Here is a 26,890-nt window from a genome sequence, read left to right on the forward strand (position 1 = left end):
GCCCATCTACAAACGTGGGAGCCTGCGGCCAGCCGCCTGCTTCTACCACTCCTACCTCCAGCTCTATAAGATCTCCCCAGAGTCTCGGACCGGACAAGCTGATAAGTATTTGCATGTCTGGAAAACTCGATTACTGGCACCTGGATAACATTAATTACTCACATGACACCAGTTAATCCTTCCGCATGACACAAGCCTGGCTAGATAACTTAAGTTCTGACATGGGCTAATATATTAAGTACTTGCATGTCTGGTTAGGATATTAAGTACCTGCATGTCTCCATTTAATCTATATGTATGTCTCCAGCTTGACTAGACAACGTACTACCGGCATGTCCGGATAATTTATTAAGTACCTACATGTCTCCAGCCAATACTAAGTTTTTTGCATGACTGGTTAACCCAATTAAGTTCCTGCAGGATCCGCCAACTACCAGTTCCACCTCCCACTAGCTGGCTGCCTGGTCACCTCCTTGTCCTGACCCAACACCTGGCCATCTTTCTCCCAGTTCAGTGAGCATACAGCAGCTAATCTTCCCCCTCCCTACACAAAATATAGCCTGCTCCGCCTCTCTTTGACCTGTTGGCCTTAGTCTCACTCACTTCAAACCCCTCTTTTAACCACATGGCTGACTTTACAGGAAAGCTAATAATCCTCCTCCTTCTCTACTTGCTTGGTACAAGAAATTGGGTCTCAAGAGCTTTAGCATTCAAACCAATCCCAACCTACTTCACATGGGATAGTATCACTGGACCCGAAAAGTCTCTTCGCCCCCCCTCAAGAAGTCTCCACGACTGCATGGAAACAGGCCCCTTCCCTATCACTGTGATTAATGCCAACTGACATTCCTCCAGACCATCACAAAAAGAAAATGATCCCTAAAAAACATACAATGTGCTGACCCCTCAACCCCCTCGGAACACTACACCATCTCAGGAGCAAATATGAACATCCGTTTGGTTAGGAACAAAGCTCAACTAGCCAGACTGGCTGGAAGAAACACACATAGATATCTTATTTTTAACCGAAACTTGGCTAATTTCTGACCAAGATGCTATCAAATGATATACTATCATTAGATTATAAAATTATTCCTCTATTGAGAAACTCAAAAAGAGGAGGTGGTCTAGCAATAATTCTCCGAGATCATTTTGAGTTTTAAATACTTGACTCTAAACTAACCAACGACCTGGAAATTCTCACTTGCAAAATATCCAAAGAGGACTGCAAAGATAATTGGATCGTCACAGTATTTTACATGCCCCCTAACAAATGGAACCTAGCGAAAGACCTCTAAAAAACCTCGCATGAATAAACAAATACAAATAAATGCAATGTAAAACCCAGGAAAAAAAAATCCCACCACCCTGCCCTGTACACCTTCTGGTGGTCTAGTGGTAGGCTGGGACAGGGTCTTACAGAGCAAAAAATCCATAGGCAGCAAGTCCCTTTTCCGTGCTCCTGCCTGTCTCCTTCGCCGATGGACTCTTCTTCAGTTTGGGGCAGAGCAGTGCAGAAGGCAGGTGCTTGCTGTTTGCATTCCTGCCTGGTCCAACGCCACTCCCCGATTGGCTACACTCGGTCACTCATAACATAAAACCATCAAAAATCAAAAAATGTGTCATCTGTTGTAGATTGGAGAGCACATGCTCTCCATACAACTGTTCCAAAAAAAACCCAAACACAACCCAACTCGGAATCAGATTAAGGTTATGGAGGACAGGATGTTGCAATGATGATCCTCTGTTCCATTGGTCTTAGTCCAAATGACCAGTGCGAGTGGTGGTACTAAGCACATTCACTTGAGCACTATTACAATTGTTGGGTTTGTTCTTATTTATTTATCTTTACATACAGGCATTATAATTTTTTTCTTTATATACATGTGCACTCAACCAGCGGAAAATTAAAGGAAGACTGTATAATCTATGTATTTCTTTATTTAAACCTTGGAGGGTAAGACTATTAAATTAAAAAAATCAGCTTTTGTTCCTCTTGGAGTAAAACAATCTATCACCACCTCTTATGTTTGGTGTCAAAATTTTAAGGACAAAGTACTGTATTTCAAATCTTCTGCGGTATGGCCCATATCATGCCAGTGTTGCACTAGGGGTGCTGATGTAATGCCCCTATTGATGCAGTTCCACTGATCTTTCTATTGGACAAATTTTTAATTTTAATATATTTGACTACCTTGTGGACCAAAAAACCCTTCAGGACAGGATATTATAACTGTAGTATACTCTACTGACTTGGGGAGGTTTTGGTGCTGGGTGTAGTACCTGACAGGAGAGGGAGGGAAGGGGGCTGTGGGCAGGGCAGGGCACTTGCATATTAAGCCGTCTGACTTATATTCGAGTCGATCATTTTTTTTTCCTCCTTTTTTGGGAGGGGAAAAGGGGGTCTCGACTTGTATTCGAGTATATATGGTAGTCTTGTAAAATTTTGTGTTCCATCTTTTTGTTTTTATTTCTGTTTGTTAATTTGTAAAGTGATGGTTTTTTCCCCCACATTTGTTACCTTTAGATTTTGTACAGTATTAAGTTGGTTTCAGAAAAGGTTGAGGGGAGAGAAAAACAAGATGGCGCTCGAGCAGGACGCGAGTTGAGGGAGCTCCCGCCGCTTTGGAAGTTTCTTCCTTTATTTGTTTGCTGCATTATCTCTAAATACCTGCGAAATGCCCAAAAGACGGGGAAAGCCGAGGGGCAATCCTCCAGTGGCTCCGGGAACCTCAACGCCGCGGCAGACTGCGATTACAGCGTTTGCAGTCCATCAGACTTCGGCGGGTGTTCCTGTTGCTGTGCAAGGGGAAGTGCACAGCTTAGGCAGCGATATCTCGTTGAGCCCGCGTGGACCACATACTCCCCCTATGCCCGGAGATACTGAGGCGGGACAGACGAGTCTGGAGGACTCACCGATTGGTGAGGAGCGTCTCAAACGCCCAGCTAACCCGGATGTCAGCATGTCGTCATCGACTCAAGTTTTGGAGCCGATGCAGGTGGGGAAACTTTCACCGCTGAGAACGAGTGGTGGTGAAGGTGAGGGAACTCGCGTGTTAACCCGCGTAGAAGGAGCCATTTTCCAACAGGCTGATCTTTCCCCCCTCAAGCCACTTGTGAAACCGGCAGCGGTGACTCTGGATTCAATCTGGACCGCGATAGAAAACCTACATGCGGTATGTACTAACTTTGTTATAAACACTTTAAATCTATCTGCTAAGATAACCCATTTGGAGACCTCTGCCCAATTTCAGAAGGAAGAAATATCTAAATTGGAGAAAACAACCAATGAAACGAAGACTTTGCTTGTTAAACAATCATCTGATAAAATGTTAATAATGAGAAAGATCAACAAAGGAATTTAAACCTGAGACTTTTAAATTTTCCAATTGCTAAATATTTTTCTCCTTTAGAATTGTTTAAAAAATTTTTGGTAACGGTGCTGAAAGTTCCAGACTCTAACTTACCCCCTGTACAAAAAATTTATTATTTAAAAAAGATTGCAGAGGATATTCAAGGGGAAAAGACTGAGTTAGATGTCTCTGCAGTATTGGAATCATCTGTGATAGAGGTGCAAGGTCGTGCTACATTGGTAGTTACGCTTGTGTTTCTACAAGATAAGGAAATGTTACTGAAATTATACTTTAAAATGAAACAGGTCTCCTATTTAGGTGAAAAGGTGAATATATTTCCAGACGTATCTAAATGGACTCAATCTCGCAGGAAAGAATTTCTTACATACCGTACAAGAGTGGTTTCTTTAGGGGCAAGTTTTCAGTTAAGGTTTCCTTGTAAGTGTTTTATTTCCTATCAAGGGAATAAGTATCTTTTTTTGAACCGGCCCAATTGGGTTTTTTCCTGGAAGGTAAAGGGCTTCCTACCGTGGCCCAGACTGAAACTGAAGTTGTATAATGAGGTCATAAAATGGTAAGAATGATGTATGTTCGAGCTTAATTTCCTTTTATTATATATTAGTTTTTGATCCTTGACTCCTACAAGGAGGTTTCTTAAGTTTTTCTCTCCTTCACAGGTGGACTATATTTAAGAGATTTTCCTCTTTTTCTTTTTGTGTTATATTCATTTGTTTAATAATGAATTGAAAAGATGTATTCAATATTTCTTGTACAATTTTGTATGTAATTATTTGAAAATATAAATAAATAAAAAAAAAAAAAGAAAAGGTTGAGGAACAAGAGACATTGCCAATGTTAGATGGATATTAGAGAAGAGCAAAGAATACCAAAATCCCCTATGTCTTTGCTTCATAGACTATAGCAGTGTTTCTCAACATGGGTACGTGAGCTGCTTGTTAGGGGTATGCGCTGCCATGGATATTGTCTGCTTGCATGCCCGCCTAAACTGCCTCTGCTGCTGGGAATCCCTCCTTCCTGCCTGCCCCCCCCCTCCGTTAAAGCCAACCCATTTCCAGCCCCACTCCTCATGTGGATCCGACCTCTCCCCAGTTCCCGACTCCCCCACATGCCAGCTCCCCGCCACTATATTTTAAAATCTTCGGGCATCCAGAGGTACAATGAAGCTAGCCTCCCAACATCTGCCTGCCCTGGAAGTGCCTACACAGAATGTTAAAAGATTAGTATTTTCTCTACGTATAGTGTGCTTTGTGGGTTTTTTTAAATTTTGTGTTTACCATTAATTATTAAAATAATATTGTGTGTATACAAAAAATGGATGGAAGAAATTGCATTACAATTAGTACTATTATGAGGATGGAGTCTGGGGCAGAGCTTGGGTAGGTCTGGGGAGGGTCTAGGGAGGAGCTTGGGCAGGGTACTCGGTTGGTATTTGTTAGGCTTAGGGGTATTTTGGCTTGAAGCTGAGAAACACTGCTATACAGGGTTGACTTCTTTTGATACACACTGGAGAATTGAGGTAAGAGGGGAGGAACAAAAAGATACAAATGAAGTTATCAGAGAATGGGATTGATCTCCCAAAGGTTCAGGAATGGAATTTGTCTATTAGAAAGAAGATTATTGAGGTAAAAACCTAATTTTTCAATATAACCTTGCACAAGTTCGGGTTTGAGTGTTCTCACTCAATTGTACAGTGCTTACGCTGTTTAAACATAGAAACTGACTGAAGGAACATTTATATAGACACTACTTTAAAATGAAATTGGTATGTAGCCAAACTCATGTAAATGAGTTGAATATTCTACTTTGAACTAGGTTCTGGTTCTAAGTAAATTTTGTCATACTTTGGCCTATTTATAGGAGGCAGTGGAAAAATATGATGAAGTGATACATAATCTAGAGTTTGCCAAGGAACTTCAGAAAACATTTACTGCCCTTGGCCAAGAGGTAAGCTTGGGGATTTTAATCTCCACTGTTTTGCCTGTGGGAATAGTAGGGGGAATGGAAACCGGTTACTCTCTCTCTCCACCCCAAAATAAGTGGACACATCTACAGTATCTAATTTTTCTTATAGCTATTCACCTGTTCCATACTAGATAATCAAGGAAGATTTTTAAAAGGGTAAGGTCATGGATTTTGATATACCACCTTTCTGCGGTCCAATGAAAGCAATTTTATATATTGCAGGTTCTTCTTTCCCTGTTGTGCTTACAATCTGTTTTACTGATGACCAGTCAAAATACGCGCAGGACATTGGCACACCGACACATCCACTCCAATATTTGCGCACAGTACAAATGAATGCTGCCCCCTCACTGCCCTCTATGCCTTCCTGTTGGCACTCTGAGGGGGGGTTTTGGGGGGGAACCTTCCCAACATACTCACACTACCGTTGGGTGTTTGGGGAGAGAACCCACCAACACACTTGCACTACCGTTGAGGGGGGTGGGAGGGGTGGCCAACCCACCCCACTTAATATGCCCATTCTCCTGAAGCCTTCCTGTTTCCACTCGGTGGGGGTGGGTAGGGAGCTTCCCTACTGCAATTCCACTCGTACAGGGGGATGCTGACTAAAATTACTGCTAAACCTCCTCCCCTCACTACACTTACAATTGCACCCCGAAAACCCCGCTCCCTTCATGCATGTATTTGTCACTGCATGCATTTGATGGAGTGGAATTGTTGGGGCACAATTGTCCTGTGCGCCATTGACGGTATACTTTCTACTCCTAGGGCAATGCACAGTTAGGTGACTGGTCTAGGAGCTGCAGTGGAAAACAAACCTAGTCTCTAGGCCACTGCATTAACCATTATGCTATTTTTCTCCTCGATTTACAAATCAATTTAAAGCATATGTAGCTCTTCATTGTTAGGGTTTAACATGGGGTGGGGGAACAAGAGGTATGTGGCTGATGCAGAAAGCTACCATAAAATCATCTATGCAGATACCACAAGGTATATTCTAGCAAGCAATGCAGAAAGGAATTGAGTGCAGGCTTACCTTGGCAAGGCATACATGGCCATGCATCGATTCAGCTGGAGGCATATGAGACCAGTATGCTGTGCCAATGCACAAAATAAACATTGCCAAACTTGTGGAGTTGTCATGAATCTTTTTCCATTAGGTCAGTACAAGCATAGCTAGACCTGATCTCCCTGCTGGTTAGCAACCTGCACCAGCAGCATCCTGTCCCCCACTTCTGCTAGACACTTGATCAACAATCATACTCGGACTACACCTCTATTCATTACCCATCCCTATGACATAAAAAAAATTGCCTGTCAAGTTGCACACCTTCACTTTTAATCCCTACTGCCCTGCCTGAACTAATAAGCAGGCCTTTGTACCTACTTCCTCCTACCTCGGGAACCATCGGCAAAATGTGTGGTACCCTGCCCTATGCATTGCATTCTGGGATGCACAGGGCAGGGTCAAGGTGGTAACCAACATTTTTAAAGCATTACACAATTTTAAATAGGATTCAAACTTAACTTAATGTATTCATGATCTTGCTACAGTCTTAAAGTTTTTTAGATGTATTTGCCATTGTGTTAATTTACATGTTTAATTCAGTTGTTTAAGCTTTAAAATTTTTTACCTTCTAAATTTTATGTATCCATCATGTGTTCATGTTGCGTTTTATTTGACTTCATATGCATCTAATTGTACACTTATGTGCATGGTTTCTAACTTGTTCTAATTTTCAATTTTAGTGTTCACAGATTCCTGATGCAGACCTCCTGATGCAGGAAATAGTGCCAAGAAATGACAGAAGAACGAAAGCTCCTTTGTTGGTTAAATCACAGCACAACAGAGTGGATGACAGTAAAAGTAGGCTTGATGTGAACAACAAACCAAGCTTTATTGGACAAATGTGTAATAGCCACCTTAGACTGCTCAACACAAGCTGTTTCAACCAACTGGCCTGCATCAGGATCAAAATTGTTAATGAGAGCAGGGTAGAAACTGAGTTTATAATCAGCAGATACTCCATTTCTATTTCTAGACTGCAAATACCTTTCAGTTCAATGTGGTGTACAGAAAATAAGAGAAACTGTACAATAACAGCATTCTATATAATTTGCTGAAAACAATCCATACTTTAAAAAAAAAAGACATTATCAAAACCATCAATTTCCTAGAAATCTAACAAAGATTTCAACAATTTTCTAAAATGCAAATACAAAGATAATGTAATTTCCAAAGTTAGTCGTTCCAGCTAGCTGCCTGAAAAGCGATTGATCGTTGTAAAAACTTCTTATAAATACAACCTCATACCGAAGGAAACACACAAATAATGAAGTAACCTGTAACGGGCGATCAGTATTGAAAAAGCTAAACTGAGCCATTAAATACCCTGGAACCTATCCTTGAAGGACTTTGTAACAGAGATTCAAATTTAAACATACCGTCTTCAAAAGGAAGCCAGTGAAGCTCTTTATAATACTGGGTGACGTGATCAGATTTCTTCATATTGACAATCAAACCAACAGCTGCATTTTGGATTTTCCATAGTCTGTATAGGTTTTTGCACTGACCAGCAAGATGGACTGAATTGCATTAATCTAAAGTGATAAGCATTAGTTATTGTACCAACAATCTGAACTAATCAAGATCAAAATACAATCTGATCGCGCCCAATTTCCATAAGCCCTTGTGCTAGCTAAGATTAGCATGAACACCCCTGTAAAGCTAGTCAGAGCAATGCACAACCAACACTCAAGTACAAGAATAGATTCCTGCCCTGACCTTAGCCACAGCATTACTGTTAGGGATGTGCCTAAACCTGGGTCTAAACACAACCAGGGAAAACGGGGCTGGACCCTGTTAAGCATATTTACTTGAAGTTGCTGGCTAAGCAGGTTGTGAGAGCAAGGTAGACCAGAGCAACAGCCTTCCCTGGCACAGAGCTGGGTGGGGCTGATCAGCACTTGGGGATTTTGAAGCCTGGAAGCCACAGTTGCAGAGGCATCCAAGGAGAACAGACTTAGTAACATAGTAAATGATGGCAGATAAAGACCCAAGTGGTCCATCCAGTCTGCCCAACCATACATGCTGCATAAATTTATTTATTTATTTATTTATTTTAGTTTAAATGGTCCCTTTTTCTTAGATGTTTCTGGGCCATAAACCCAGAGCCCTGCCCAGTAGTGTGATTAGGTTCCATCAAAGTTTATCCAGCCCATCTTAACCATCAAAACCATCCACAGCCCATCCTCAACTGAATGTTCATATATGGGACACAGGCTGTGCAAGCCTGCCCAGTACTGACCTTAGTACTTTCAGTGTATACCCATTATTTTCTGATTAGAGATTCTCTGTGTTCATCCCACACCCGTTTGAGCTCTGCCACCATTTTCTTCTCCACCACCACCACCCTCGGGATCACATTCCATGCATCAACTACCCTCTCCATAAAGAAGTTCCTTTTTTAGTTCCATCTTTAAGTTTTAACATCCAAAGAAATGTAGCACAAACAAACATGTAAACATTTAGCAAGAAATTTTAAGTCTTGTCATTCTCTCCATCCCCACCCATTTGTCTGGCAGATCAGTCATACAATCACACATACTGACTCCTTAACAAAACCTTGTAAGGGGCTCCAAACATCCTTAAATGAAGCCATATTCCCTGACTTTTCAGCTAAGTTAGCTTCATATCTATGAGACATACTGTCTCCCACCAAAAATGATGTCTTTCCAGTTAACTATTGATTTGTATTACCACTCCAGACAGTATGAAGAACAGGAGTTGAACTGCATGTACACTAATGCAAGGAGCCTAAAAAACAAAATGCAGGAATTAGAAGTCATGGTTAAAAATGAGAGCCTAGACATCATAGGGATCACAAAAATGGTGGAACGAGGAAAATAAATATGACATTGTACTGCCAGGGTACAAGCTCTACCGAAGAGACAGGACACATCGGAAAGGAGGAGGAATAGCACTATACATTAAGGACACCATTCACTCGACCAGTGTGGACGCAGCAGCGACCAATGACCAACTGGAATCACTATGGGTCAAAATACCAGGAATAAACTGAACTGAGATAAAGATGGGTCTGTACTACCGTCCACCTGGGCAAACTGAAGCAAATGATACAGAAATGGAAGCAGAGTTGAGGCGGGAATGCAAGAACACCAACACCATAGTTATGGGAGATTTCAACTATCCCAGGATAGACTGCAGTCTTGGAATTTCAAAATGTACAAAGGAAACGGAGTTCCTGGAGGCTGTACAGGACTGCTTCATGGAACAACTTGTCAAGGAACCAATGAGAGGGTCAGCGATTCTGGATCTAATCCTCAACGGGCTGAAGGGACCCGCAAAGGGAGTGGAAGTAGTGAGACCATTAGGTAACAGTGACCACAACATGATCCAGTTCAAAGTGGAAGTAGGATTAGCAAAGGGGAAGAACCAATGCAACAACGTTTAACTTCAAGAAAGGGAACTATGATGCCATGAGACAAATGGTGAGAAAAAAACTCAAAACAGCTCCAAGAAAACGCAGACTGTGGAGCAAGCCTGGTCCTTATTCAAAGACACGGTAAACGAGGCGCAAAACCTGTATATACCCAGATTTAGGAAAGGATGCAAAAAGAATCAAACGAAAGACCCGGCATGGATGACCAATGAAGTAAAGAAAGTGATGGGAGACAAGAGATCATTTCAGAAGTGGCAAAAGGAAAAAACCGAAGAAAATTGGAAAGAGCACAGGAAGCAACAAAAAGAATGTCACCGAGTGGTCAGAAAAACAAAAAGAATACGAAGAGAGACTAGCCAAGGAAGCACAAAATTTTAAACCATTCTTCCGATATGTGAAAGGAAAGCAGCCGGTGAGAGAGGAGGTGGGACCTCTGGATGAGGGAGACAGGAAGGGAGTGGTAAAGGAGAAAAAAGAGGTGGCTGAAAGACTAAACATGTTCTTCTCGTCGGTCTTTACAAGAGAAGACGCATCCAATGTGCCGGAACCGGAAAAAATCTTCAAGGGAGATCCAAAAGGCAAAATTATAAGGACATAAAGAATTGCCATCTCCGGATCAGACCCTAGGTCCAAGTCCAGTGAACCGCACACGCGAAGGCCCCGCCAGATGTACCCTGGGATAGTTTTAGTATCCATATCACTCTATGCCACTCTTAAGGAGATGGTGCATCTAATTTACCCTTACCCGTATCACTCTATGCCACCCTTAAGGAGATGTGCATCTAATTTACCCTTAAATCCTAGAACGGTGGATTCTGCAAATTACTTCTTCTGGGAGAGCATTCCAGGTGTCCACGACTCGCTGCGTGAAACAGAACTTCCTGATATTCGTCCTGGATCTGTCCCCCCTCAGCTTCAGTCTGTCCTCTTGTCCGTGTCACACTGGACATCTATATATATAAAATCGGAGGTATGTATGTGTGTTTGTATGTATGTGCCGCGATCACGCAAAAACGGCTTGACCGATTTGAACGAAACTTGGTATGCAGATCCCTCACTACCTGGGATGATATGTTCTGGGGGTCTCGCGGCCCACCTGCACACGTGGGCGGAGCTACAAACATAAAATCAGATTTCACCCATTCATGTCAATGGAAAAAATGTAAAAAGCTGCCATTCTCACAGTAATTCCAACTACCTGGGGTGATATGTTCTGGGGGTCTCTCGGCCCACCTGCACACGTGGGCGGAGCTACAAACAGAACATCAGATTTCACCCATTCATGTCAATGGAAAAAAAGTAAAAAGCTGCCATTCTCACAGTACTTCAAAAACGGCTTGACCGATTTGAATGAAACTTGGTATGCAGATCCCTCTCTACCTGGGATGATATGTTCTGGGGGTCTCGCGGCCCACCTGCACACGTGGGCGGAGCTACAAACAGATAATCAGATTTCACCCATTCATGTCAATGGAAAAAATGTAAAAAGCTGCCATTCTCACAGTAATTCCAACTACCTGGGGTGATATGTTCTGGGGGTCTCTCGGCCCACTTGCACACGTGGGCGGAGCTACAAGCAGAACATCAGATTTCGCCCATTCATGTCAATGGAAAACAAGTAAAAAGCTGCCATTCTCACAGTACTTCAAAAACGGCTTGACCGATTTGAACAAAACTTGGTATGCAGATCCTCACTACCTGGGGTGATATGTTCTAGGGGTCTCTTCACCCAAGAATTTATATGTTCTTGCTCCTGGAGGTGAAACTAAAAATGTTGTTTATAATCAAGTTTTGTGTTTGTTGTATTGTATTCATTTTGTCAAATATTTCACATTATAATTTGAATATTGTACTTTTTATAAAGATGTAAAAAAATAATTTCATTCACCACTATAAAGTATCTTTATTTGAATCCATTTACAGTGTTATTGCTATAATTAAATACTCGTGCAACGCCGGGGCTTCAGCTAGTTGTAAATAATTGCTTTCCTTGCTGCATTTTGTCGAATCCTTTCAGTAATTTGAAAGTCTCAATTGGATCCCCTTGCAGTCTCCTTTTCTCAAGGGAGAACAACCCTAGTCTCCTAAGTCGTTCCTTGTAGTCTAGGTTCTCCTTACCTTTCACTAGCTTCGTTGCTCGTCTCTGCACCCTCTCTAGCAGTTTTATATCCTTCTTTAGGTATGGAGACCAATGCTGGACGCAGTATTCCAGGTGCGGTCTGACCATGGCTCTGTAGAGCGGTATTATAACTTTCTCTGATCTACTCGTAATTCCCTTCTTTATCATGCCTAGCATTCTATTTGCTGTCTTTGCTGCTGCCGCACATTGCGCCAACGGTTTCAGGGTCCTGTCTATCAGTATACCCAGGTCCTTTTCCTGTTCGGTCTTTCCCAGAGTTACACCTGACATACTGTACATGTGATCTTTATTTTTTCTGCCTAAATGCATCACTTTGCAGTTTTCCACATTAAAATTCATCTGCCATTTATCTGCCCACTTCTCCAATTGATTCAAGTAGCTCTCGAGTTCCTCGCTGTCCTTCTGCAATCTGATTGCCCGGCATAGCGTTGTGTCTGCAAACTTGATGATTTTACTGGATGTTCCTTCTTCCAGGTCATTTATGAAAATATTATTAAATAAGATGGGTCCAAGTAATGAGCCCTGGGGTACACCGCTAGTAACTTTTTCCCATTCTGAGAACTTCCCATTTATGCCCACTCTGTTTTCTGTGTTCTAGCCATTTGCCTATCCATCTTAGTATATCTCCCTCTATTCCATGGCCTTGTAATTTCCTGAGAAGTCTTACATGTGGAACCTTGTTGAACGCTTTCTGAAAGTCCAAGTATACAATATCCACCAGTTCTCCACTATCAATTTGTCTGTTCACTGTCTCAAAAAATTGAAGTAGGTTCGTCAAACATGATTTCCCTTTCCTGAAGCCATGTTAACTGGCTCTCATCAGGTCGTGTGTGTCTAGATGCCGGACTATGCTATCTTTGATCAGCGCCTCAACCATCTTTCCAGGGACAGACTTGAGGCTTACAGGTCTGTAGTTGCCTGGCACTCCTCTCGATCCTTTTTTAAAATATCGGCGTGACATTCACTATCTTCCAGTCGTCCGGTATCTGTCCTGTTTTGATTGACAGGTTGGAAAGTTTTTGCAATAGTTCTCAGATTTCTAATTTCAGTTTTTAGTACTTTTGGATGAATTCATGCATGGAGGTAAGCCTCGAAGACGTACTCGAGCAGATAGATAGATTAAAAACTGACAAATCTCCGGGCCCAGACGGAATCCACCTGAGAATACTGAAAGAGCTCAGAGACGAAACAGCAGAGTTACTACGGCAGATTTGTAACCTATCCTTGAACAGGGGTAATCCCGGAGGACTGGAAGATGGCCGAATCATTGATCAAGGAAAGTATCAACGATCATTTAGAAATAAATCTGAAAACAAGCCAGCATGGTTTCTGTAAAGGAAGATCATGCCACAACGAACCTACTTCATTTCTTTGAGGGGATAAGTGAACAATTGGACAAGGGTGACCCCATAGGCATCATATCTGGATTTCCAAAAAGCCTTCGACAGGGTACCTCCTGAACGCCTACTAAGAAAACTGTGGAGCCACGGGGTGGTAGGGGACGTGTACAGATGGATCAGGAATTGGCTGGTGTACAGGAAACGGAGGGTAGGAGTAAAAGGACACTACTCTGACTAGAAAGGGGTCACAAGTGGTGTCCACAGGGTTCAGTGTTGGGACCGCTGCTGTTCAATATATTCATAAATGATCTGGAAACAGGGATGAAGTGCGAAATTATAAAATTCACAGACGACACAAAACTATCCAGTAGGTCAGAACTGTTGAGGAATGCAAAGATCTGCAAAGAGACCTGAACAAACTGAGCGAGTGGGCAGAAAGATGGCAGATGAGCTTCAGTGTTGAGAAATGTAAAGTCTTGCATATAGGGAAAGGGAACCCGATGTACAGCTATACGATGGGAGGGAGGGTACTGGGGGAAGGCAACCTAGAAAAAGACTTGGGAGTATTGGTGGACAAAACAATGAAGCCAGCGGCGCAATGTGTAGCAGTCTCAAAGAAGGCAAACAGAATGTTGGGCATTATCAAAAAGGGTATCGCTACCAGAACGAAGGAAGTTATCCTACCACTGTATCGAGCGATGGTGCACCCGCATCTAGAGTACTGCGTCCAATACTGGTCACCGTATCTTAAGAAGGATATGGCGATACTCAAGAGGGTCCAGAGAAGAGCGACTAGGATGATAAAGGGCTTGGAAAACCTTTTGTATGCTGAAAGGCTGGAGAAGCTGGGGCTCTTTACCCTGGGAAAGCGGAGACTTAGAGGGGACATGATAGAGACTTATAAAATCATGAAAGGCATAGAGAAGGTGGAGAGGGACAGATTCTTCAGACTATTGGGGACAACAAAAACAAGAGGGCATTCAGAAAAACCGAAAGGAGACAGATTCAAAACGAATGCTAGGAAGTTCTTCACTCAGAGAGGTGGACACCTGGAAGGTGCTCCCAGAAGAGGTGATAGGACTGAGTACAATATTGGGTTTCAAAAAGGGATTGGATGACTTCCTGAAGGGAGATTGAAAGATACAGATAGAGGGTAACTATACAGGACACTAAATGAATAGGGAATACACAATTTAGGTAAAGGATCACTTACAGGTCATGGACCTGGGGGACCGCCGTGGGAGCAGACTGCTGAGCATGATGGACCCCTGGTATGACCCGTTAGAGGCAATGCTTATGTTCTTATTAGCTGTCAGTAAGGTCCCTGAAGTATCATATGTTTCACCTATTACTATGCTCTATGAAAAAAGGTATACAAATTTCCAATATGTTCTGTATTTTATTCCACACTTTTTACAATGTTTGAACCAGTGGGCAATAAAACAAAGGATGGTCAAATATACCCTCTTCCTTATTAGCATCTAACTTTTGTGACTTGACCGGTGTCCACAACGTTCTATGGAGTACAAAGTAGAGTTTGTCGTAATGAAGCAGCCATGCATCGTGTCCTTTGAATTAATATCCTCTTCCAATTTTCAGGTGGGCTAGAATATTGCAATTCTCTAGACCAAATAGACTGAAGTCCCTGAAAGAGATTTCTTAAATAGATGTGAGTTTTGGAGTTTATACTAGTTTGAAGCCTCACAACCTTGAATTCCCACAATACAGCACATATTAAGCAAACTTTGTTGTGAAAGTGTGAAGTGATGGAAAGCGAGCCTTAATAGCATGATGAAGCTGTAGCCATTTAAAACATTGTGAGAATGGCAAGTTGAAGTTCTGTTGTAATGTCTGAAAAGACACCAAATTTCCTTGACTCATCACATCTTGCAATCTCTCAAATCTACCACTCCTCAACCTCAAATTATGCCCTCTGGTTTTACCATTTTCCTTTTTCTGGAATAGATTTTGTTCTACGTTAATACCTTTCAAGTATCTGAACATCTGAATCATCTCCCCTGTTTCTCCTTTCCTTTAGGGTAGGGATGCCCACACTTTTTGGGCTTGTGAACTACTTTTAAAATAACCCAAATGATCTACCAACAATAAAATAAATTTTTTTTAAAAACCCACAAAGCACACTGTGCACAGAGAAAATGTTAATTATTTATATTCTGGGTTTTTTTCAAAGAGGTCAAGGCAGATGATTCTATGTACTGTCACTTCAGTAACAACCATACAAAAATAGACAAATATACCCCCCTCCCTTTTTACTAAACCAAGTAAAAGGGAGCCATAGTGCAAAATATAGACAGCAGATATAAATTCTCAAAACAGACACATTTTTGATCACTAAATTGAAAATAAAATAATTTTTCCTACCTTTGTCTGGTGATTTTATGAGTCTCTGGTTGCACTTTCATCTTCTGATTGTGCATCCAATTTTCTTCCCTTCTTTCAGCCTGTATGCTTCCTCTCCTCCAGATCTCATTCCCTCCCCCAACTTTTTCTTCCTCTCTCCCTGCCCTGTCTTTTCTGTTTCCCTTCTTTCCTTCTGTCTCCCTGCCCTCCCCCAAGCCACTGCCGCAGCCATCGGGGAACAGGCCCCAAAGCCACCGCCGCCCCAAGCTCTCCCTGCGTTGGGCCAACCAGCATTCATCTCCCTGATGTCATTTCTGCCATCAGAGGAAGTTCTGGGCCAGCCAGGCAGCGATTAGCTGCCCCGGAACTTCCTCTCCGATGGCAGAATTGACGTTGGGGAGAGGAAGGCTGATTGGCCCGATAGATTGTGAAGGCAATGCGAGTCTATCATTGAGCCCGGGATGGGCTCTGCGATCAACTCACTTTGCCATGGTGATCTACTGGTTGATCGTGATTGACCTATTGGGCACCCCTGCTCTAGGGTATACATACTCGGGGCTTCCAGTCTCTCCTCATGTGTTTTCTGGCGCAAACCTCCTACCACTGTCATTGCCTTCCTCTGGACCGCTTCAAGTCTTTATGTCCTTCGCCAGATATGGTCTCCAAAATGGTACACAATACTCAGTAGGGCCTCACCATCGAACTGTATAGTGGCATCAACATCTTCTACTGGTCATGCCTCTCTATACAGCCTAGCATCCTTCTGGCATCTGCCACCGCCTTGTCTCACTGTTTCTTTGCCTTTAGATCTTCAGACACTGTCACCCCAAGGTCCCTTTCCCCATCCATGCATTTCAGCCTCTTGCCTCCCAGCACATACGGATCCTTCCGATTTCTAATCCCCAATTACTCTGCACTTCTTTGCATTGAATTTTAGTTGCCAGATATTAGACCATTCTTCCAAGTTTTGCAGATCTTTTTTTCATGTTTTCCACTCCCTCCTTGGTGTCTACTCTGTTACAAATCTTTATCGTCCGCAAAAAGGCAAACTTCTCCTTCTAACCCTTCAGTAATGTCAATCAAACATATTGGACAGGATCAGCTCCAGCACTGAACCCTGAGGGGACTCCACTACTCATCTTTCCCTCTGAGCGAGTTCTGTTCACCACCCTCTGGCGTCTGTCCGTCAACCAGTTTCTAATCCAGTTCACCACTTTGGGTCCTAACTTCAGCTCGCCAAGTTTGTTCAAGAGCCTTCTATGAGGAACCATGTCAACGGTTTCGCTGAAATCTAAGTGTATTACATCTAGAAAATGCCCTTGATCCAGTTCTCCAGTCATCCAATCAAAAATTCAATCGGATTTGTCTGGCACGATTTACCTTTAGTAAAGAATGAAACAAAGAAAAATAAAAATACATAGAATTAAAACCATGTTGCTTCTGATCCTGTAACCCATTTGATTCTAGGAATTTCACTATCCTTTCTTTAAGCAACGCTTCCATTATTTTTCCAATAACCAAAGTGAGGCTTACCAGCCTTAGCTTCCCTCTTCATCTCTGTGACCACTTTTGTGAATAGGGACCACATCTGCTCTTCTTTAATCCACAGGAACCACTCCTGTCTCCCAAAGATTTGTTGAACAAATCTTTTAATAGGACCCACCAGAACCTCTTTGAGCTTCAATATCCTGGCATGGTTCCCATCCAGTCCCATCGCTTTGTCCAACTTCAATTTTTCAAGTTGTTCATTAACACTTTCTTCCGTGAATGGCACGGTATCTATTCCATTCTCGGTCCTTCTCCTACTCTAATCTCAGTCCTTCTCCAGGATCTTCTTCTGTGAACACAGAACAGAAGTATTTGTTTAACATGTTTGCTTTTTCTTTCATCAATCTCTACATATCGATACATATCATCTTTTAGTCTCGCAATTCCATTTTTCTTCTTCCTTTCACTAATATCTGAAAAATTTTGTCTCCCTTTTTTTTTTTTACATTCCTAACCATTTGCTCTTCTGCTTGGGCTTTCGCCAGACATCTCTCGCTTGGCTTCTTTCAATTTCAATTTCTATATTTCACAAAACGCCAGCTTTTTTGCCTTTATTTTGCAACAAGTTTTAGAGAACCATTTCGGTATCCTTTTTCTCTTGTTTTTATTTATCTTCCTCATAAGTCGGTAGCCATTTTTATTACTCCTTTCAGCTTAGACCACTGTTTTTCCACTTCCATTATGTCATTACATCCTAACGGCTCCTTCAGGGATACTCCCATTTTACTAAAGACACACAAGGAGAGGCTCTGCTTCTACAGCTTAGCTCAGGATAATGTTCCAGAACCCATGGATATTGTTGACTCACCTGGACGTCCACTGGAGGAGACAATAGAAGTAAGTTAGTGTCCTAATGTTTCCATAACTGTTGGGAAAACTACTTGTCAGGAGTTTTCGGGGGGTTTTTTTTTTTTTGGCTGTTCAAAGCTGCGTGGTGTTTGTTTTGAGAACTGAACTTTGAATATTTAACAAGCCAGGTTGTGGACACAGCAGTTGTTTTGAAGGAAGAAATTGATATTACTGCAATTGCTCTGAGAATGCAATGTGGGGTTTGTTTTTGTGTTTGTTTTTTTTGTGGTGTTTTTGTTTTGGTTTTGTTTTGTTTGTTTTTACCTTTCACCCTGATGGCTAGATTGTGCACAAAATGGCTTCTTTCAGAGTAAAGGAAAGCTGAACTGAACCAGCCCAAGTAGAAAGCTGACTCAAGTTCTGTGTTTGCTAGTAGCATTGTTTTGTTAATTTATTTTGACTGTATACAACAATAGAAGGTGATTCTGTGGGAGGATTTGCTGTACCATCTTTTGGAGTGGGATTGAAGGATGCATTTATGAAATTAAGTGTAAACTTTGGCAAGTCCGCTAAATCTTCCTTCTGCAACTCTTAGGAGCTGGGTCCTACTGTGCAATAGCCATTGGCAAAGTTGGGGAAAAGGCCATGTGAAGTTTTGTTTGCAATATTTTGAACTATTTTAGAAATTATTGATTTTGTTGCAGTATTCATGTGGAAAATGTTTTATGAACTGTGAAAAGTAAAGTGCACTCGGTTAGTGAAAGTTAATCTCACATGAAAACAGGCCCTGAGCCTTTATTATCCCAGGGAATTTGATTTTTTGGAAGCCATTCTGAACTGTTTTGCCAAGCTTTTGTGTTTTCCTTGACGTGCAGTACCTAATAAATTTGATTCTCTGAAAACTTACCTGTTGGAACCTGACTGCATAACTGGGGTTTTCTTTTTCTTGTAAGCTCACCAGTACAAGGACTTCCTCCATATTGGGGAAGCACGCCAGGGCCTATACTAAGTGGCGTGTGCCGGTCCCTAATAGGTAGATATTGAAAAGCACAAGGGACGATGGAGAGCCCTGTAGAACGCCACATGGTTTACTCTATCTGAATATGCTCCATAGAAAAACGTTTGATATGTGCGAGTTAGCAAAAAAGCTTGAAACCATCTTAACACTTTACTAGAAATATCCACTGCATCTAAGCCATTCAGTAAGATCATGTTCGACTAAGTCGAATGAACAACTCGGATCGAATTGTAGGAGTAGTAAGTCACATCAGCAATGTAGCAGGTATTAGCATTGCTCCAGTGGTAGGGCAGCAAGTTCAACTTAGATTGTATGATTGCTTGGCTGATATGAACATGCTAACCACTTACTGGAGTAGTGCTAATATTCGCAACTCCTGTAAGTCATATCACCAACGTGGTGGATATTAGCACTACTCCAGTAGTTGGTTAGCATGTTCATCTCAGCCAGATTTTGTTTGTAAAATCCAGACCCATGGCCCTGCTCCCTCAAGTGCTCAGAGCTGCATCGGAAAGGTCATCTGCGCAGGTGTTACATGATGACATTGCCATGTTGCATTCAGGCATGCGCAGATGCCCTCCTGACGATGTTCCGAGCTTTTCAAAACCCAGACAAAAGTTCCAGGTTTTGAAAAGCCGTCTGGAAGCCTGGACATGTCGTCTAAAAAGATGACGTCTAGGTAAATCTGGATGCTTGGTAACCCTATACAGGAGAATTTGCTGATTGTGACCTCAGTTTCTACATTGCTCTCATTAACATGAATTTGACTCCTGATGCAGGCCAGTTGGCTGAAACACAGCTGTGTTGAGCAGTCTAAGGTGGTTATTTTACAGTTGTCCATTAAAGCTTGGTGGTTTGTTCACATCAAGCCTACTTTACTGTCCTCCATTCAGATGTGTGGCAATAGTGCCGAAATAGCTTGGGTCCTTTTGTACCCTTATTTCTTGACTTACCTGCTCCAATCAAAGGACATTTTAGCAATCCAGGTTCCCCTTTTGCTTGCTTGCATTTAACATGTTAATATTCTGTCATGGCAACAAACTGTAGGGATGACGAAGAATTGATCTTTAATGTTAGGCAAGAAAATGGCAAATGTTTGAACATTACCAAATTATTAAAAGCATAGGGCTAAACCTTTTTTTTTTTTTTTTTTTTTTTTGGAGGGGGGATAATTTTGAATGGGAAGAACTGGTTTAGTAAAGCAAATCAAAGAGATTCTAGTTCAAGACACTCCATTTCTGAACCTTTAGGTAGTCAATCCTTTCTCATGAGAACACTTGTAGAGCTTCATTTTTGCATACTTTTTTTCGTCTCAATTGTCTTCATGCGAGACAGTAGGAGCTTTTCTTCTTTGCTCGTGCTTATTTTTCTTTAAATTTGAGGTTTTTTTGCTCAGTTTGGTGCTCCAAATGTTCACCTTTGTGGGACAGCTTTGGCTGCAGGAGAGCTCAAACCCTAAAGGCAAGAGTCTTCTTTCAAGGGGAAGACTGCTTTGCAGGACACCCACTTGGACAGCCTGCACTAACATAACAGTTCAAAAGCTTGGGGACTATTCCTTTGGGAGTACAGCTTGCGCCCCAGGTTCATCAGCAATGGGCTTGAATGCAGGCTGTGTGGCTTCTTGAGCGGTTTTCCAGAATCGGGGCAGATTGCTTCCTTCCTCATCCCCCCCCCCCCCTGTTTTTTGACATGCATGGGTTGCACTGAGGGTTGAGCTCTCCAGCTAGTGAGTCAGGCCAGAGAATCAGACACAAGCAGTTTGGATTCCAAACTTATTGACGCAGAGGTTCTCCATGTAAGCTGTTGGAAGTTGCAATGGAAGCTTCTGCATGCACTGTTCTGCCCCCACTTTGTGTGGGAATTTGCTCAGTTTAACATAAAACACTTAACTTGTTCTTATATAAGAAAGATATGAGTAGGTATGCTCTGTAGACTTGGGTTGCCCAGAGGGCCTTCTCTGAGAGCTAGCCTGCATCTCCAGAGCACAAGCCCATCCTCCTTCAGTTTGGGAGAGAGCAGTTGCCAAATTTGGAGACCCCATGACAGAATAATTCCTGTCTCTAGCTCTGTTCTCTCACCAGGTTTTTACCTTGATTTCTAACGATCTAACACAGCTTAGGTTTATATCTAAGTTTAGAGAACAGTCATTTCCACAAGGTGGACACTCCCAGCTTAACTCTGATATGCTGGTAAGAAACATAGAAACATAGAAAGTGATGGCAGATAAGGGCCAAGGCCCATCAAGTCTGCCCACACCAATGACCCTCCCCTACCTCCCTTTGTGAAGAGATCCTACCTGTCGATCCCATAAGAACATAAGCAATGCCTCTGCTGGGTCAGACCAGAGGTCCATCGTGCCCAGCAGTCCGCACACGCGGCGGCCCAACAGGTCCAGGACCTGTGCAGAATCCTCTATCTATACCCTTCTATCCCCTTTTCCAGCAGGAAATTGTCCAGTCCTTTCTTAAACCCCTGTACTGTACTCTGCCCTATTACGCCCTCTGGAAGCGCATTCCAGGTGTCCACCACTCGTTGGGTAAAGAAGAACTTCCTAGCATTCGTTTTAAATCTGTCCCCTTTCAACTTTTCCAAGTGTCCTCTTGTTCTTTTATTTTTCGAAAGTTTGAAGAATCTGTCCTTCTCTACTCTCCCTATGCCCTTCATGATCTTATAAGTCTCTATCATATCCCCTCTAAGTCTCCTCTTCTCCAGGGAAAAGAGACCCAGTTTCTCCAATCTCTCAGCGTATGAGAGGTTTTCCATCCCTTTTATCAAGCGTGTCGCTCTCCTCTGAACCCTCTCGAGTAACGCCATATCCTTCCTAAGGTACGGAGACCAATATTGGACGCAGTATTCCAGATGCGGGCGCACCATCGCCCGATACAATGGCAGGATAACTTCTTTTGTCCTTGTTGTAATACCCTTCTTGATTATGCCTAGCATTCTATTTGCTTTCTTAGCGGCTGTTGCGCACTGTGCCGTCGGCTTCATTGTCATGTCCACCATTACCCCCAAGTCCCTTTCTTGGTTACTCTCATTCAATAATATCCCTCCCATCGTATAGTTGTACCTCGGGTTTCTGTTTCCAACATGCAATACTTTACATTTCTCAACGTTGAACTTCATCTGCCATCTCGCCGCCCATTCCCCCAATTTGTTCAAGTCCCTTTGCAATTCTTCACATTCCTCTTTAGTCCCAGCTCCACTAAATAGTTTTGTATCGTCCGCAAATTTTATTATCTCACACTTCGTGCCTGTTTCTAGATCATTTATGAATATATTAAATAGCAGCGGCCCGAGCACTGAGCCCTGCGGAACACCACTCGTGACCCTCATCCAGTCCGAGTAGTGGCCTTTCACCCCTACCCTCTGTTTCCTACCCGCCAACCAGTTTCTGATCCATCTATGTACGTCTCCGCCCACTCCATGGTTCTTCAGTTTCCGGAGTAGACGTTCGTGAGGCACCTTGTCAAAGGCTTTTTGGAAATCAAGGTATATGATGTCTATGGGGTCTCCTCTGTCCATCCGTTTGTTAATTCCTTCGAAGAAGTGCAATAAGTTCGTTAGGCACGATCTCCCCCTGCAGAAACCATGTTGGGTTGTTTTCAAAAGTTCGTTTCTTTCCAGATGTTCATCGATGTGTTCTTTAATCAGTGCTTCCGCCAGTTTCCCCGGAACCGAGGTCAAACTCACTGGTCTGTAGTTTCCCGGGTCACCTCTTGATCCCTTTTTAAAGATGGGCGTGACATTGGCTATCTTCCAATCCTCCGGGATCATGCCTGTTTTCAAGGATAGGTTGCAAATTTGCTGCAGTAGTTTCGCTATCTCCTCCTTTAATTCCTTCAGAACCCTGGGATGGATTCCGTCCGGACCCGGGGGATTTGTCAGTTTAAGTTTTTCTATCTGCCTGTGTACATCATCAAGGCTCACTTCCATGGATGTTAATTTTTCTGCTTGATTTCCATTGAAGATTTGTTCAGGTTCCGGTATGTTGGTTGTGTCTTCGTTTGTAAATACAGACGAGAAGAACATGTTGAGTCTTTCTGCGACTTCTTTCTCCTCCTTCACCGCTCCCTTCCTGTCTCCTTCGTCCAGCGGTCCCACCTCCTCCCTAGCTGGCTGTTTCCCTTTAACATATCTGAAGAACGGTTTGAAATTTCGTGCCTCCCTGGCTAGCCTCTCTTCATACTCTCTTTTGGCTTTTCGAACCACACGGTGACATTCTTTTTGATACTTCCTGTGCTCCTTATGGTTCCCTTCAGTTTTGTCCTTTTTCCATTTCCTGAATGAATTTTTCTTATTGCCTATCGCTTCCTTCACTATTTTAGTCATCCATACTGGGTCTTTTGTTCGACCCTTTTTGCACCCCTTTCTGAATCTGGGGATGTGCAGATTTTGTGCCTCGCTCACCGTGTCTTTGAAAAAAGACCAGGCATGTTCTACTGTTTGCCATTTTTTGGAAGTGTTCCTAAGTTTCTTCCTTACCATTTCCCTCATTGCTTCATAGTTTCCTTTCCTGAAGTTGAAAGATGTCGCTATGGTTCTCTTTCCGTTTGGTATGCCTACTTCAACCTTGAACTTGATCATATTATGATCACTGTTTCCCAACGGTCCCACTACTTCCACTTCCTTTGCAGGTCCCCTTAGTCCATTTAGGATTAAATCCAGAGTGGCATTTCCTCTCGTCGGTTATCTAACAAGCTGCTCCATGAAGCAATCTTGTATAGCCTCCAGGAATTCTGTCTCCCTAGCGCATCTTGAGCTTCCAAGACTCCAGTCTATCCCAGGATAGTTGAAGTCTCCCATAACAACTGTGTAACCGCTTTTGCATTCTCGCTTCATCTCGGCATCCATTTCTTTATCGCTATTTCCGGTTTGCCCGGGTGGACGATAGTATAGGCCCATCTTTATTTCATGCCCTTTCCTACCCGGTATTCTAATCCATAGCGATTCCAGTTTGTTGATCATCTCTGCTGTGTCCATTCTTGTCGATTGTATGCTTTCTTTTACGTATAGGGCTATTCCTCCTCCTTTCTGACCTGACCTATCCCGGCGATAGAGCTTGTACCCCGGCAGTGCTGTATCCTATTTGTTTTCCTCATTCCACCACGTTTCAGAGATTCCAATGATGTCTATGTCCTCTGCATTGGCCATGGCTTCTAGTTCCCCCATTTTGTTACTTAAACTCCTTGCATTAGTATATATGCAGTTTAGATCCTGGCATTTTGTCGTCTTCATTTCTTTTCCCTGTGCTTCGGTCTTTGGTGTCTTCTCTTTTGCTACAATCTTTCTAACCTCCTCTTCTGGGTTAGTTGACTCCTGTAATTTGTCTCTTGTTTCTTCCCTGCCTTTTTTCCCCTCAGTATCTTCACGGGATACCTTCTTCCGAATCATCGACGCTAGGTCGACTGTCGGCTTTCCCCTTTCTCTTAGTTTAAAGCCTGTTCTATTCCTCTCTTGACGTTGTTTGCTAGAAGTCTTGTTCCCGCCGTGCTCAGGTGCAGTCCATCTCTCCTGTAGAGCTTGCTCTTGCCCCAGAACGTTGTCCAGTTTCTCACGAAAAGGAATCCTTCTTCCTCACACCATCTCCTCATCCACGCATTTATTGATTGTAGTTCTTCCTGCCTTTTCACATCTGCCCTCGGTACCGGTAGGATCTCTGAGAATACTATCTTCTGGGCCCTCATCTTCAGCTTCCTTCCCAGAATCTTGAACTGTTCTATCAGCGTGCCTCTTCTGTAGTCTCTCTTGCTGACATCATTCGTCCCAATGTGGATCATTACTGCGGTCTCTTCCGTCTCCGCTCCATCCAGGATCATTCCAATTTTGTCCACGATGTCCTTGGTTCTCGCTCCTGGGAGGCAGGTCACCAGTCGATCCTCTCTCCCTCCTGCTATGTGGCTGTCCACATGCCTCAGTATCGAGTCTCCCACCAGGATCGTTGACTTTCCCTTCTTCAATTTTCGTTTCGGTCTCAGGTCAATGTCCTCAGCGTGCTTCACTCTCTCTTCTTCTGGGCATCGACTAGCCAATTCTTCTCCCTCGTGCGGTATTCTTCTGTGGGTGTCTTCTATGTGGTCACCTGCTTCTTGCTCCCCCTTCCATGTTGGTGTCGGGGTGACTTCTTCTTTCATACGAAGTTCGTTCTCTTCCACCCTCTTCCTGTATGCTTCCTCAATGAATTTCTCGAGTTCCCTGACTTCCTCCTCAATGTGTCTTTCTCTCGTGAAGACTTCAGCTGTCTTGATTGGGTCCTCCATGGTGTAAAGTCCTTCTAGTTCCTGTATCTTGTCCTCCAGTCGCTTGACTTCCTTCTTCAAGCTTTTCAGCTCCTGACACCGACCGCATACATATGACTGTCTCCCCGAGGGGAGGTAGTCATACATATGACAGTCCGTGCAGAACACTGGAAAGCTCATCTTCTGGTTTCCCTCTTCTTCCATTGCTTTAAAATCAGGCACACTGCTGGCCTCAATTACCTGCATCGGAAGACCATTCCATCGATCCACCACCCTCTCGGTGAAAAAGTATTTCCTGGTGTCGCCATGCAATGACCGTCCCCTGATTTTCCACGGATGCCCTCATGTTGACGTGGGTTCCTTGAAGAAGAAGATATCCTCCCCCACCTCGATATGGCGCGTGAGGTATTTGAATGTTTCGATCATGTCTCCCCTCTCCCTGCGTTCCTCTAGGGAGTAGAGCTGCAATTTATTCAGCCGTTCCTCATACGGGAGATCCCTGAGCCCTGTAACCATCCGTGTGGCCATTCGCTGGACCGATTCAAGATGTGACAGGCTTGAACTGCATTGAATCCATCTAATTGTAAGTGTCTCTTTTTTTTGCTTAATTTATTAAAGAAACTGTTCAATCAGTTCAGAGTCTGGCTGATGACACTGAGATTACAGAAGTAAAGGTTAGCTGCTCATACAAGTGCTAATAACTTCAGAGTGAGTTAGCAGTATTTGGCACTTAGAGGAATCCTTGAATAACCGAGGAGGTTCATCTACACCCTCCCAGCTATTGAAGCCCTCCCCAGCTCATCCTCCACCAAACAGTTATATACAGACACAAACCATGCAAGTCTGCCTTAGCTCTTCAATATTTACTATTTTCTGATTCTAGTTCCAGTGTGTTCATCCCACACTTTTTTGAACTTTGTCACCGTATTCATCTCCACCACATCTCTCGGGAGCGCATTCCAGACATCCACCACCCTCTCCATAAAGAAGAATTCCCTTACATAAGAACATAAGAAGTGCCATCTCCGGAACAGACCCTAGGTCCATCAAGTCCGGCGATCCACACATGCGGAGGCCCCACCAGTGTACCCTGGCATAGTTTTAGTCCCCATATCACTCTAAGCTTCTCATAAGGAGATGTGCATCTAGCTTACCCTTAAACCCTAGAACGGTGGATTCCGCAATTACCTCTTCTGGGAGAGCATTCCAGGTGTCCACCACTCATTACGTGAAGCAGAACTTTCTGATATTTGTCCTGAACTTGTCCCCCCTTAGCTTCAGTCCATGTCCTCTTGTCCGTGTCACATTGGATGTTGTAAATAATTTTTTATCCTGCTCTATTTTGTCGATTCCTTTCAGTATTTTGAAAGTCTCGATCATATCCCCTCGAAGTCTCCTCTTCTCAAGGGAGAACAATCCCAGTCTCAAGTCGTTCCTCATATTTCAATTTCTCCATGCCCTTTATTAGCTTCGTTGCTCATCTCTGCATCCTTAGGACATTGGAAAACTGGGTGTCCATATGGCAGATTAAATTTAATGTGGACAAATGCAAAGTGGTGATGCACTTTGGGAAGAATAACCTGAATCACAGTTACCGGATATTAGGATCCACCTTGGGGATAAGAACATAAGAATTGCTGCTACTGGGTCAGACCA

The 26,890-nt window shown here is 43.0% G+C and overlaps 1 protein-coding gene across 11 annotated transcripts in view; it reads left to right on the plus strand.

Annotated features, from left to right (window-relative positions):
- Positions 1 to 26,890, plus strand: part of CAPRIN2 (caprin family member 2) — a 331,530-nt gene that overhangs the window by 24,338 nt on the left and 280,302 nt on the right. For all 11 annotated transcript variants that reach the window (XM_033952547.1, XM_033952545.1, XM_033952548.1 and 8 more), the window contains exon 4: positions 5,232 to 5,318. In XM_033952547.1, coding sequence (XP_033808438.1) covers positions 5,232 to 5,318 — 87 coding nt within the window. The remainder of the gene's footprint in view (positions 1 to 5,231; positions 5,319 to 26,890) is intronic.

The sequence above is a fragment of the Geotrypetes seraphini genome, chromosome 7 (assembly GCF_902459505.1).
Source record: "Geotrypetes seraphini chromosome 7, aGeoSer1.1, whole genome shotgun sequence".
Taxonomy (NCBI): domain Eukaryota; kingdom Metazoa; phylum Chordata; class Amphibia; order Gymnophiona; family Dermophiidae; genus Geotrypetes; species Geotrypetes seraphini.